The 12,498-nt window shown below is 44.2% G+C and overlaps 1 protein-coding gene across 1 annotated transcript in view; it reads left to right on the forward strand.

Moving 5' to 3' along the window:
• The window catches only part of LOC109924863 (aryl hydrocarbon receptor-like), a 137,908-nt gene that overhangs the window by 39,614 nt on the left and 85,796 nt on the right, over positions 1–12,498 (forward strand). Inside the window, exon 3 of the mRNA XM_048598702.1 lies at positions 12,022–12,137. Within this exon, the coding sequence (XP_048454659.1) occupies positions 12,022–12,137 (116 nt within the window). The remainder of the gene's footprint in view (positions 1–12,021; positions 12,138–12,498) is intronic.

The following is a 12,498-nucleotide window of genomic DNA, read 5'->3' on the forward strand; positions in this document are numbered from 1 at the left end:
GGGGGGGGGGGGGGGCGGTTAAGATTCCTGTCTCCCGTTGTTTGCTGGAGTTGACAAAGCCTTTTTGCAAAGCAGCTTCACATTCTAAACACTGGCTGGATTCTTCAGTGCCTTTCACCATGACATACTGCAATAATGCAAAGGTCAGTGGCAACTCCCTAGACAGCTTTGTCCGTTTCTGAGACAAATGTGAACAGAAGAGCCAGACAGGATGGGCTGACACTGAGTGGAATGAGGAGAGCAGAATACCATTATCAGTCCTGCAGCTTGTCTTAAGCTGGTTGAAGAGATTTGTTGTGACAGCGTCTGCAGAGTACCCGAGCTGATGGACTGGAAGCTGCTATTTATAGTGAGATGTCCCAGGAAGACATTTCGCTGATGAAAGTTCACCCTGGTAATTATTTTTTTCCCGATTCGGAGAATTGCTGCTGAGGGTGTTTACTGTCAAGGCACTGACTGTAGAGAAATCTTTTTTTTCTCATTCTGCGACCCACCCTTCCTACACTCGAACCCCCGAGCCTGGTCCCTAAATGTGTCTCCCTCCTGACGGTGTCAGCTCTTCCTCAGTGCAATAGCACATCCACCTACAGAGTGAGCTTTGGTGAACTGTTCCAACATTGAGTTGAGTAACAGCTGAACCGAATTCTGCTTTGGCCAGAAATGCACTTGGCCAGCAGGAGGCACTGTTCATGGGCAGGAGCACATGCCCAACATCCCTGCTGACCACTTCCTCCTAGTCCAGAGGGACCGGGAGCTCAGTTCTGCCTGGTTCGGCCTGTTTACATTTCCCTGAAGTACTCATAATCCGACTGTGACTTCAGGAGGCCAATGTACCAAAAAAATTACACCCCCTGACTACAATGAAATGGTACAGCACATCTGTAATCAGTGTTTGAGGAAAAATAAGTGTCATTTTAGTCGATGTTTGATGTCACAGGAGAGGGATATGTTGCTGTGTTTTATAACTCAATGCCAATTACTGAGTGGGTTCAGGGAAAATGTTTACTGAAAGTGATGCCCCTTTGAAGGGGAAGTATAAAGAGCTGACTTATCCAGGCAAAAACGTGGACGGCAAACGGTTTGATTACGTCAGTTCATCTGTTTTTCTCTTGAGCCAAAAAAGCTCCAGAGAGGTTTCCCGCAGATTGGCTGGCTCTATGAGCAGGATGTACGTTCTCTGGTCCTGACCGCACTGTCGCAATGAAATGCGCTCGGGAACCCAGAACTGTGGGTGATTTTTGGAGGAGGTGATCAGTTCAGTGGCTGCCCCAGGAACGCCATCCAATGAAAGAGGCTCAATGATGCATCACAAAATGGGTATCCCCACTGTCAGCGGCAGATGTGCTGCTGAAAGTGTGCACCAAAAGTGGGAGTGAGGAGCTCCATTTGTAGGTCTCCAGCTTTAACTGATACAGGAAGGGATGAGAAAGAGCCATCTGAAGATTGCAAAAGTTATTCAGATACATGCATGTGTGTAAGTGGATCACAAATCTCAAGAAGAAGCTTGAATGGATGACTTGTCTGTGTTGGGCCTACTGATCTCTGCTGGGATATCAACACTTAAGGGACTGTAGCCCAGCTGGAATCAGCATCTGAGGGAGTGTATCCGTCTTTGATTTAACACTTTTGGGAGAGGAGACAGAAGGAATGAGGAACTGCTGTGCGAGGTGTGATCTTGTTTAAGTGTAACAGTCCTTCCTGTAACACCCAGTCTGGTATTCCCAAACCAAGTAACTTATCCTGTAGCTGTCAGCTATTGCTGTAATCAGGAATATGTCTTGTCCTGTATATGATATATTGAGGACAAATGAAAGGTCTGTCTTTTATATTCACAGTAACTCAGCATGTTTTGGGTCTGTTGTTGTTTTTGATTGAATCGATGTGGAAGGTGTCAGCAGTAGAAAGGGCGAGTTGTGGTGAACTTGGCCAACAATGAGCCTTGTGTTTGGTCCTTAGTCATTGACGTAATGCTAGAGACTGGCAAGGGCCATGTTTACTACCCATCATTAATTGACCTTGAGAAGTTGGTGGTTAGCAGCCACCTTAAATACCACACATTGGCTTGCTCCACCCCTTTGGAGGGTGTTAGTGAGACAATTATGTTGCTGTTGGTCTGAAAAGACAAAAATCAGATGTTCTGCCCTGCAGGGCATTTTTATGACAGTCCAGTAGATTTGTGGTCACAGTAACAGAGATGAGCTTATTATACCGTACATCATTAGTCTAGGCCTCAGGATTTCTGGCTCAGTAACCACACTGTCACTACAGCCTCTGAGAGAAAAACAGTAAATTGAATAAGTGGCAATAATTTCATGTGGGTTAACTGTTGGTTCACACCAACTCTGGTCAGTAGAAAGTTCTCTGAGATTGTAGGGTGTAACAGGGAAACATCACCTCCCACATTATGTTGTTTCAGAGGAGTCGTTTTCTCAAAACTAAAGGACGTCAGCTCCTTGGGAAGGAAACCAGGGGCAAAATCTTGTTGCGGTCTGTCTTGCTGGCAAGAGGTAGGTAGAGTGAGAGGGGTGACCCCTAAACTGACACATTGGCAAAAAAATGAGCCTTGGATGGTGCTGGCAACTCATTATCAGTAAGTGGTTAGAGAGTGGGACCAACTGGAAAGAGTTGACAGAGAAACCACTCAAGCTTGAAGCTATTAAGAGATGTAGGTACATCACAGTGTAACAGGGAGGAAGTGGGGAGTCACAGCTTAAATAATTGACTACAGTTGTACAGGGCATGCAAGAGAAAATGTAGACATGTCTGTAGGGTTTGGCTACATTGCAGGGTGTACACTAGAAATCAGGATAATATACAGCAGAGCAGATTGTAGTCAAACTGATTTGCATCTGAAGTCAGATTGGTTAGATGTGCAGGCAGGGAATAGGAAGGGACTGGATGGTACTGGTAGATCATCAGCCTTCAGTCCTTCAGCATCTTCCCGTCCATTCAGAGCAGCTTCACTTCCTCATGTACATTGCAGGAGTTCTGTTTCCTCCTGCAGCCCCTCTACCCTTCAATGCTTTGTGCAATAGAATGCTTACCCCAGGGTGAATTTCACCATTAAATGTCTGTGTTTTCCAGCCCGCTGAGTTGAAATTCTTTTTGTCATCTGTATTTTTGTCGGTACACTTTTTTGCTGTTTTACAACCTTCACAACATTTCCAGAGCCCCTGTTAGCTGTGTAAAGCTATAGATGGTGCCTACAGAAAATTATAAGAACAGAAATGAATAGTTTGGCAGATATTTTATTGCTCAATGCACAAGCTCCTGTTGAATGAACACAACTTGAATTAAGAGCAATTTGGTAGACAGCCTATATACTTTTGAAGGACTGGACTTTTCAGCATGTTACCCCTTGAATTCAAATTGGATTGGTAAAATATTCAACAAATGCTTCAATACCACCAGGGTGCAATCAGTACAGGCTTGCTCAGTTGGTAAAAAGCAATGAATAACTGACAGAAGGAAGGTTGCTTTCTTGGAATTTATTAATCGGATACAAACTGGATTACTGATGTTGTGCAACCTTTACAATAGAGGTCATTCAGCTGGTGGAATTTCCTCCGTTAATCCCTGCAACTCTTTTAAGGCTCTCCTAAAATCCCAAACCTCTCACCAAGCTTTACGCTCACCCCACCCCTACCAATCATCCCAGCGCAGAGTCCATTATTGTCTGCTTGTGTCTCCATAAGGTGTAGCGAGCCAGGGCCCAGAGATTCCAATGATCAGGTCTCCTTTGGAACACAAGAGATTACACAAGAGAGTATGCTTTGATTTATTTCTTTCTTCTCCCCCTTTAAGGGATTATTGTTTGAAGTTTTCTTCCTGTCTTTAAGTGTGACATTCTGTGGATCTCTCTCTATCTCCCTCCCTCTCTCTCAAGGCACTTAATTTATGTATGCAACTATTTTTGGCTTGTATCAGTCCTGTTTTAAATTTGGAGTTACAAGTTAAAAATGTGCTAGTACTTCAGAGTTCTGAACTGTGGTCATGACAAGAGAAACATTACTGGAGAAGGAACAACATGATCTTATTATTTCAGGTCAATGATCAATTGTCAGAATCCTGCATAATTAACTCTGTTTCTCTCTCGTCACTTGCTACTTGACCTAGTGAGTGCTTTCAGATTTTCTTAATTACGCACTTCCAACATCTACTGCATTCATCTTTTGTGGGAAATTACTTGACAGGCTGTGCTTTGAATCCCAAATTCCCAAGCTCCTTGGAAAATGACTGTAAAATCAGAGTGAAATCTATATTTAAGAAATAAGGTGTGTACGTTCTGTTTTTGTTGGATTTGGAAGTCAGTTTGTCAGCGAAATCCACAAATGTTGACATAAGGAGCAGAAAGCAAGAGCTGCACTAAGTCCAACTCAGGCACGTCTCTCCAATTATCAGCTTTGTAGACAAACGTTACAGTGCTGCTTGTGTAATGGATGAGCAGCAGGTATTGTGTCCAGTAATACATTCCCAGCAGTTCATGTTAGATAACAAGGTGTGGAGCTGGATGAACACAGCAGGCCAAGCAGCATCAGAGGAGCACGAAGGCTGACGTTTCGGGCCTAGACCCTTCTTCAGAAATCAGCGTCATTGTCATTCTCTGGAATCATGCCATTGCCCCAGCCACTTTATAGAGCTTGCTCACCAATTTAATGGACCTCCAATCGAGGGTATACAAACCAATACGTTGGATTGGGCACATTCCCTTTGAGAACAATTCGTAACTAAACTGTACACTATTTTATAGAATAGATTTGTTATTTTGTCATACCAGAAGACAGGAACAGAAGAAATAGGAGCAGAAAGAGAATCCTTTGCCACTTGAGAGCGTGCTGCACCATTCACCTATGGCTTCATCTCCCCTTTCTCGTCTACTCTCTTTGCCCCTTGATTCACTGTGAGATTAAACATCTGTCTATGTCAGTTTCTCCTCACTTCAGTCTGAGATATTGGATGCCTTCTCCCGAGGCTGTGCCCACATGTTCTACATACACCAGGCAATACAACCAAACAACACGTTCATATCTACCCTGTCAAGTTCCTTTGGAATCCTCTATGTTTCAATGAGATCGCCTCCTATTCATAGAATCCCTACAGTGTGGAAACAGGCCCGCTGGCCCAACAAGTCCACACAGACACTTGGAGCATCCCACCCGGACCCAGCCTGCATAACCCACCTAACCTACACATCCCTGAACACTACAGGCAATTTAGCATGGCCAATCCACCTAGCCTACACATCTTTGGACTGTGGGAGGAAACCGGAGCACCTGGAGGAAACCCACGCAGACACGAGGAGAATGTGCATTTCCACACAGACAGTCACCCGAGGGTGGAATTGAACCCAGGTCCTTGGCGCTGTGAGGCAGCAGTGCTAACCACTGAACCACCGTGCCACCTTTCTTCCAAACCTCAGAGAATTATACAGTCAAGTTATTCAACTGCTCATTGTGAGACAATCCTGTCATTCTGGGGACCAATCTAGTGAATCTTCGACATACTGCCTTGAATACAAGTATACCCTTCCTTACACATAGAGACTACATGTGATCTCACCGAAGTCCTGTACAACTGTAGCAAGATTTATTTACTTCAAGCATGCTGCAATGAAGGCCAAGATGTCATTTGCCTTGAACATGCCCAGAGTGAGACACAGCCTAAGTGAGTGTATCGTTTGGGGAATTTGGTGCAGAGGGGAAGAAGTGTGTTTCACTTGCTGTATTTTGGGCTCTTGGTTTGTAAAGATTTTAATCAGGATAAATTGAAGCCCAGGATCAGGGGCCCAGCACAAAAGAGTGACATCTCAGGTAAACCGTAGGTTCATTGGCTGATGATAGCAACTACTTTGATTATTATAGGCTATTTTCAGATGATAGGTAAATAGGGGAAATATTTACAAGCTGCAAGCTAAAACACTAGTACGAAATTTTTAAAAATCCATTTAAGAACTAAATAATTAAAGTAGAGATGCTGGCCAGGCGCTGTGTTGTACCTGCGCAATGTGGGAGCTGCTGGACCCCATTCTGGTTCATAGTGATCACATCTCTTGCACGTGTTGGTTGCTCGAGGAACTCCAGCTCAGAGTTAGTGAGCTGGAGTCTGAGCCTCAAACACTGCAGCGCATCAGGGAAGGAGAAAGTTACCTGGGTGCTGTGTTTCAGGAGGCAGTCACTTCTCTTAGATTAATTACCTCAAATTCAGTCAGTGGTCAGGAACAGGAGGGTGTGACTATGAGTGATGCAAGTAGAGGAAACCAGGAGGAGCCCCAGCCTTTGATTTTGTCTAACAGGTTTGAGATTCTTGCTCGCTGTGTGGATGAGAACAGTGGCCGTCGGGAGGATGAGTAAACTGACAATAGCACTGTGGTCCAGGGAGCCTTTGAAGAGGGGGAGAAAAGAGAAATGTATTTGTGATCGGGGCTAGTACAGTTAGGGGAATAGGCCCTGTTCTGTGTGACCGCGATTGAGAGCCCCAAAGGCTGTGTTGCCTGGTACCTGGGTTCAGGATTTTTAATCTTGCCTGCGGAGGAACTTAGAATGGGAAGGGAAAGATCTACTTGATATGGTCCACATGGGTACCAACGGTATACGTAGAGAGAGGAAAAGGTGTGAGCAGCTAGGGGCTAAATTAAAAAGCAGAACCAAAAAGATAATAACCTCTGGATTACCGGCTGAGCCACATCAAATTGACACAGGGTCAACAAGATTAAAGAGGTAAACATGTGGTTCAGAGATTGGTGTGAGAGGAATGGGTTTGAATTCATGGGACATTGGCACCAGTACTGAGGAAGGAGGGAGCTGTTCTGATGGGATGGGCTGAACCTGAATCGTACTGGAATCAGAGTCCTGGCGAATCACATAACTAGGGCTGTGGATAGGGCTTCAAACTAAATAGTGGGCATGGATTGAGGAAAATTATGGAAATGTTAAAGTAGAGGGGGGCACAGCAGAGGTTATTAATACTTCCAGAACAAGTAATAGGATAAAGAGTATGAAAAGGGCCAGTAATCTAACTTCAGGCACAGCAGATGAGGGGACAACTTTGAGAAGGGGGACAGTCAATGTAGGACTGAGGGTGTTGTACTTAAATGCATGCAGTGTACAACATAAGGTAACTGAGCTTGTAGCGCAGATTGAAATCGGCAGATACGATGTTGTGACTATCTCAGAAACGTGGCTGCAAGGCAGTCAGGGCTGGGAATTAAATATCCATGTGTGTCCTTGGATATTTAATGGCCAGATGGCCAGAATGGGCAGGATTGCATCGTTAGTAAGAAATGAAATTAAATCGATAGCAAGAAGGGATGTGAAGTCATAAGGCGTAGAATCTGTGTGGGTAGAGTTGAGGAACCGCAAAGGCTAAAATGACCCTGATAGGAATTGTGTACAGGCCTCCTAACAGTAGTCAGGACGTGGGGAAGAAAACAAACCAGGAGATAGAAAAGGCATGTAGGAAAGGCACTGTCACGTTATCTTGGGGCACTTCAACATGCAGGTGAACTGGGAAAATCAGGTTGGTAGTGAATCTCAAGAAATGGAATTTGTAGCATGTCTAGGGTGGCAGAATGGTTCAGTGGTTAGCACTGCTGCCTCATGGGACCCGGGTTCAATTCCACCATCAGGCAGCTGTCTGTGTGGAGTTTGCACATTCTCCCTGTGTCTGCGTGGGTTTCCTCCGGGTGCTCTGGTTTCCTCCCACAGTCCAAAGATATGCAGGCTAGGTGGATTGGCCATGCAAAAATTCAGGAATGTGTTGGTTAGGTGCGTTAGCCATGGGAAATGTAGGGTTACAGGGAAAGGTTGGGGGGATAGGTCTGGGTGGGATGCTGTTTGGAGGGTTGGTGTGGACTTGTTGGGCCAAATGGCTTGTTTCCACACTATACAGATTCTAAAAAAGTTTTTTTGGAGCAGCTTATGGTAGATTCCACTAGGGAACAGGGAATTCTGGATTTGGTGATTTGTAAGTAGGCAGGCTTGATTAGGCAGCTTAAAGTGAAGTGGGTGGTGACCATTATTTGATAGAATTCAACCTGCAGTTTGAGAGGGAAAAATTGGAATCAGATGTAACGGTATTACACTTGACTAGAGGTAACCACAAAGACTTGAGGGAGGAGCTGATCAGAATTGATTGGAAGGAGATCGTAGCAGGGAAGATAGTAGGGCAGCTTTGGCAGGAGTTTCTAGGGGTAATTCAAGAGGTACATCAAAAATTAATTTGAAGGAAGAAGAACCATACTGAAGAGAGGACAACACAACTATGGCTGACAAGAGAAGGCAGGGACAGTATAAAAGCAAAAGAAGAAAGTATATAATGTTGTGAAGATTATTGGGAAGTTGGAGGTTTTGGAAGCCTTTAAAGAACATCAAAGAATAACTAGAAAAGCATTAATTGGGGAGAAGATGAAATATCAGAGCTATCTGGTATTCTAAAAGAAGATTTCAAGAGTTATTCAGATATATTAAAGGTAAGGGAGAGATAAGACTGGACACTGAAGATGAGACTGGAGAAGTAATAATGGGGTGCAAAGAAACAGCAGACGAACTGAACAGGTACTTTGCATCGGTTTTCACAGTGCAAGACACCAGCGGAATACCAGAACTTCAAGAGAGTCAGAGGTTGGAGGTGAGTGTCGTGGCCATCTCTAAGGAGAAGGTGCTACAGAAGCTGAAAGGTCTGAAGGTGGATTCATAAACCAGACCAAAAGGACGACACCCCTTAGTTCTGAAGGAGATGGCTGAGGACATTGTCGAGGCATAGGTGGTGATCTTTCAGAAATCACTGGAGTAAGGGAGGATGCCAGAGGAATGGAAAATCGCTATCCTAACACTCTTGTTTAAGAAGGGAGGGAGGCAGAAGACATGAAGCTATAGACCAGTTAGCCTGAATTCAGTTGATGGTAAGATTTTGGAGTCCATTATTAAGGATGAGATTGCAGAGCACTTAGAAGTGCGTGGTAAAATAGGGCTGAGACAGCACAGCTTCTCCAAGGGGATGTCATGTCTCACAAATCTGCTAGAATTCTTTGAGGAGGCAACAAGCAAGCTAGACAAAGGAGAGCCAATGGGTCCGATCTATTGGATTTCCAGTAGGCCTTTGACAAGGTGCCACCCAGGAGGCAGCTAAATAAGATATGTGCCCATAGTGATAGGGGCAAGGTACTAGCATGGGTAGAGGATTGGCAGAAGACGGAAAGTAGGCTTAAAGGGCTCTATTTCAGGTTTGCAACTGGTGAGTAGTGGAGATCTTCAGGTGCAGTGTTGGGACCACAACTATTAACCATCTGGACAAAGAAACTGAGGGTATTGTTGCTAAATTTGTGGATGACACAGAAATAGACAGAGGGACGGGTAGTGTTGAGGAAATGGGGAGGCTGCAAAAAGACTTGGACAGGTTAGGAGAGTGGGCAAAGAAGGGGCAGATGGAATACAATCTAGAAAAGTATGAGGTTATACACTATGGTAGGTAGAGTGGAGGCATAGACTATTTTCTAAACAGGGAAAAAGCACTTGGGAGTCCTACTTAAGGTTAACATGCAGGTTCAGTTGGCATTTAAGAAGGCAAATGCAATGTTAGCTTTCATTTCAAGTGGTCTAGAATACAAATGCAGAGATGTATACAGTATCTGAGGTTGCAAAAGGCTCTGGTCAGACTGCATTTGGAATATTGTGAGCAGTTTTGGGTCTCGTATCTAAGAAAAGATGTTCAGCCATTGAAAGGGGTCTGGAAGGGGTTCACAAGAATGATCCCTGGAATGAAAGGCTTGTCCTATGAGGAGTGGTTGAGGACTCTGGGTCTGTCCATGATGGAGTTTGGAAGGTTGTTTGAAAATTACAGAATACTGAGAGGCCTGGATAGAGCAGGCGTGGAGAAGATGTTTCCACTAGTAGGAAAGAGTAGGAGCCAAGGGCATAGCTTCAGAGTGAATGAACAACTGTTTAGAACTGAGATGAGGAGGAATTTCTTCAGCCAGAGGACAGTTAATCTGTGGGACTTATTGCTGCAGAGGGCAGTGGAGGCCAAGTCATTTAGGGTATTTAAGACAAAGATAGATAGGCTCTTGATTTGTAAGGAGATCAAGGGTTATGGGGAGAAGGCGGGAGAATGGGTTGAGAATTATACCAGTCACGATCAAGTGGCAGAACAGACTCTGTGGGCCGAATGGCCTAATTCTGCTCCATATCTTATGGTTTTATGGCCTTCCGAATTGCTTGGTGTACCTGCATGAAAACATATTGCACTCCTTGTGCAAGTACACTCAGGTTTCTCTGAACATTAACATTTATGAATTCATACCTTCTAAAACATTCTCTTTTTTCTATTCTGATGGTAGAAGTAAACAGCTTTGCACTTCCCTGCATTATACTACATCTGCCATTTTTTTGCCTACTCACTTAACTGTCTATATGCGTTTGCACCTCTATGCTTTCCCCATATCTTAACTTTGCACTTAGCTTTTCATCTTAGCAGACTTAGATACATTACTCTTCGTCTAAGTTATCAATATAGATTGCAAGTAGTTGAGGTACCAGCACTGATCCTTCTAGAATACCACTTGTCACTGTGTGCCAATTTGAAAATGCCCTATTTATGCCTATGCTTTGTTTCCTGTCAGTTCAGTAAACCTCTGCCCATGCCAATCCATTACCCCTTACTTCAGGAGCTTTATCTTGCCTATTAATTCTTCATGTGGCACCTGATTTATTACATTTTGGGAATCCAAGTATGTGACATCTACTGGTTGCCCTTCATCAACCCTACAGTTTACATCCTGAAAAAAACCTCAATATATTTATCAAATATGATGTCCCTTCCATAAAACCAGCATCACTTTCTCTTTTCATACTGTGTTTTTTTTTTAGAAAGTGTATTGTTAAATCTTCCTTACTAACAGATTCCAGTACTTTCTCAATGATATGACAATCCTACTGGCCTATGTTCCCTATTTTCTCCCTCCCTCCTTTTGTTAAGCCATGGGGCTTCATTTTCCATCTTTCCATCGACCGAGATGGTTCCAGAATCTAGGGAATTTTGGAAAATTATAGCCAGTGCATCCACTATCTCCAGGAAACCTTTTGCTGTTAATAAGGTAAAGTGAATCGTCAGTAGTACAGTGGCAGAAGGTGGGTTTGCCGATTAGCAATCTTCCCACTTAATTTTAATTCTTTTTAATTAGGGCGGAGAAGCACATCCCCTACCACCAATACTATCATACTAATATTTGGAAGCTGATCATGGAGTTATTAATTAACCACAGTGACCAATCTCAATCAACCCATGAATAATGTACTCAGAAAGGAGGTGTATGCAATGTAAGGGGGCTTAGATGAAGAATGAAGGAGAGTCCTATTTTCAAAAGTGATGATGTCGATAACCAGGTGATGTAGATGTAAACTAGTTGCTGGAAGGAGTGCTCTCCTGGTGCAGTGGTACGTCCCTAACTCTGGTCTAGGAGGCCCAGGTTCAAGACCCACTTGCTCCAGAAGCGTGTGATAACATCCCTGAATAAGCCGATTAGGAAATATGGGTGGTTTAGAAAGAAGTTGAGGTGGATTATTTTCACCCAGAGTGTAGTGGAGATCGAGAACTCACTGCCTGAAAGACCAAAATCCTCACCACATTTAATGAATACTTGGATAAGCACTTCATAACCTGCAGGACTGCAACCCAAGAGCGGGAGTGCCTAATAAGGGCTGGGGATAGCTGTTCTCAGCCACAAATGACGTTGAGGGCTCGAACTTTGTGATTCTAGGTAAGGGGCAGTGGGGAACCGACAGGATACCTCCTGTGTGCTCTATGCCCTAAATTACAGCTTCCCTGTGCGACCCCTTTCAGCTGCTGTTGTCATGAACGTGTTTGTGGATTTCGGTGTAATCCCTGGGAGAAGGTGTAGGCATTGCTGTCACTCATAGCCAATGGCGTGGTGCGTGAAAGCAAATGGGCTGAAAGGTTTTGACGTGCACAGCAGTGCTTTTGTAAATATTATGGTTGTGTTAAACCCATTACTGTGCTTCATTGCAGTTGCCTTGAAGAACCACAGCTGTAACAAGATTGCCGACGGAAGCGGTAACCACGGCAACAGGAAAGGGTTGGGATTGGCGGACGGTGTCCTGCCAGAGGGAGAGCTTTTATTGCAGGTCAGTGCTTTAGGCTAGATAGCTGGTATGTCCTGTTTAATGCTGAGCTATACTCCGTCCTCTTGTTCCCCTTGTATTAAGGAGAATAAATCTTTTTGAAGAACTCTTGAGTGTAAAGGTCACCGTAACATGACACTAATGGAATTTTTCAGCAAGTTCTTATATGCTCTGCTTATTTTCAGAACGCAAGGAAAAGAAACTGAGTTTCCAACGTGCAAGATAAGTAGATATAACGGAGGAAGCTGGCAGCAGCACAAATGGAGCCTGGGTTCACTCAAGACGTGATTGATTCTGTCAGTTGTACATTTAGCGAGCTAAGAGCACCCGCCAACAGGTTCATCAGGGTGCCTGAGTGACCCTC

This window comes from Rhincodon typus, chromosome 7 (assembly GCF_021869965.1).
Source record: "Rhincodon typus isolate 14 chromosome 7, sRhiTyp1.1, whole genome shotgun sequence".
Classification (NCBI taxonomy): domain Eukaryota; kingdom Metazoa; phylum Chordata; class Chondrichthyes; order Orectolobiformes; family Rhincodontidae; genus Rhincodon; species Rhincodon typus.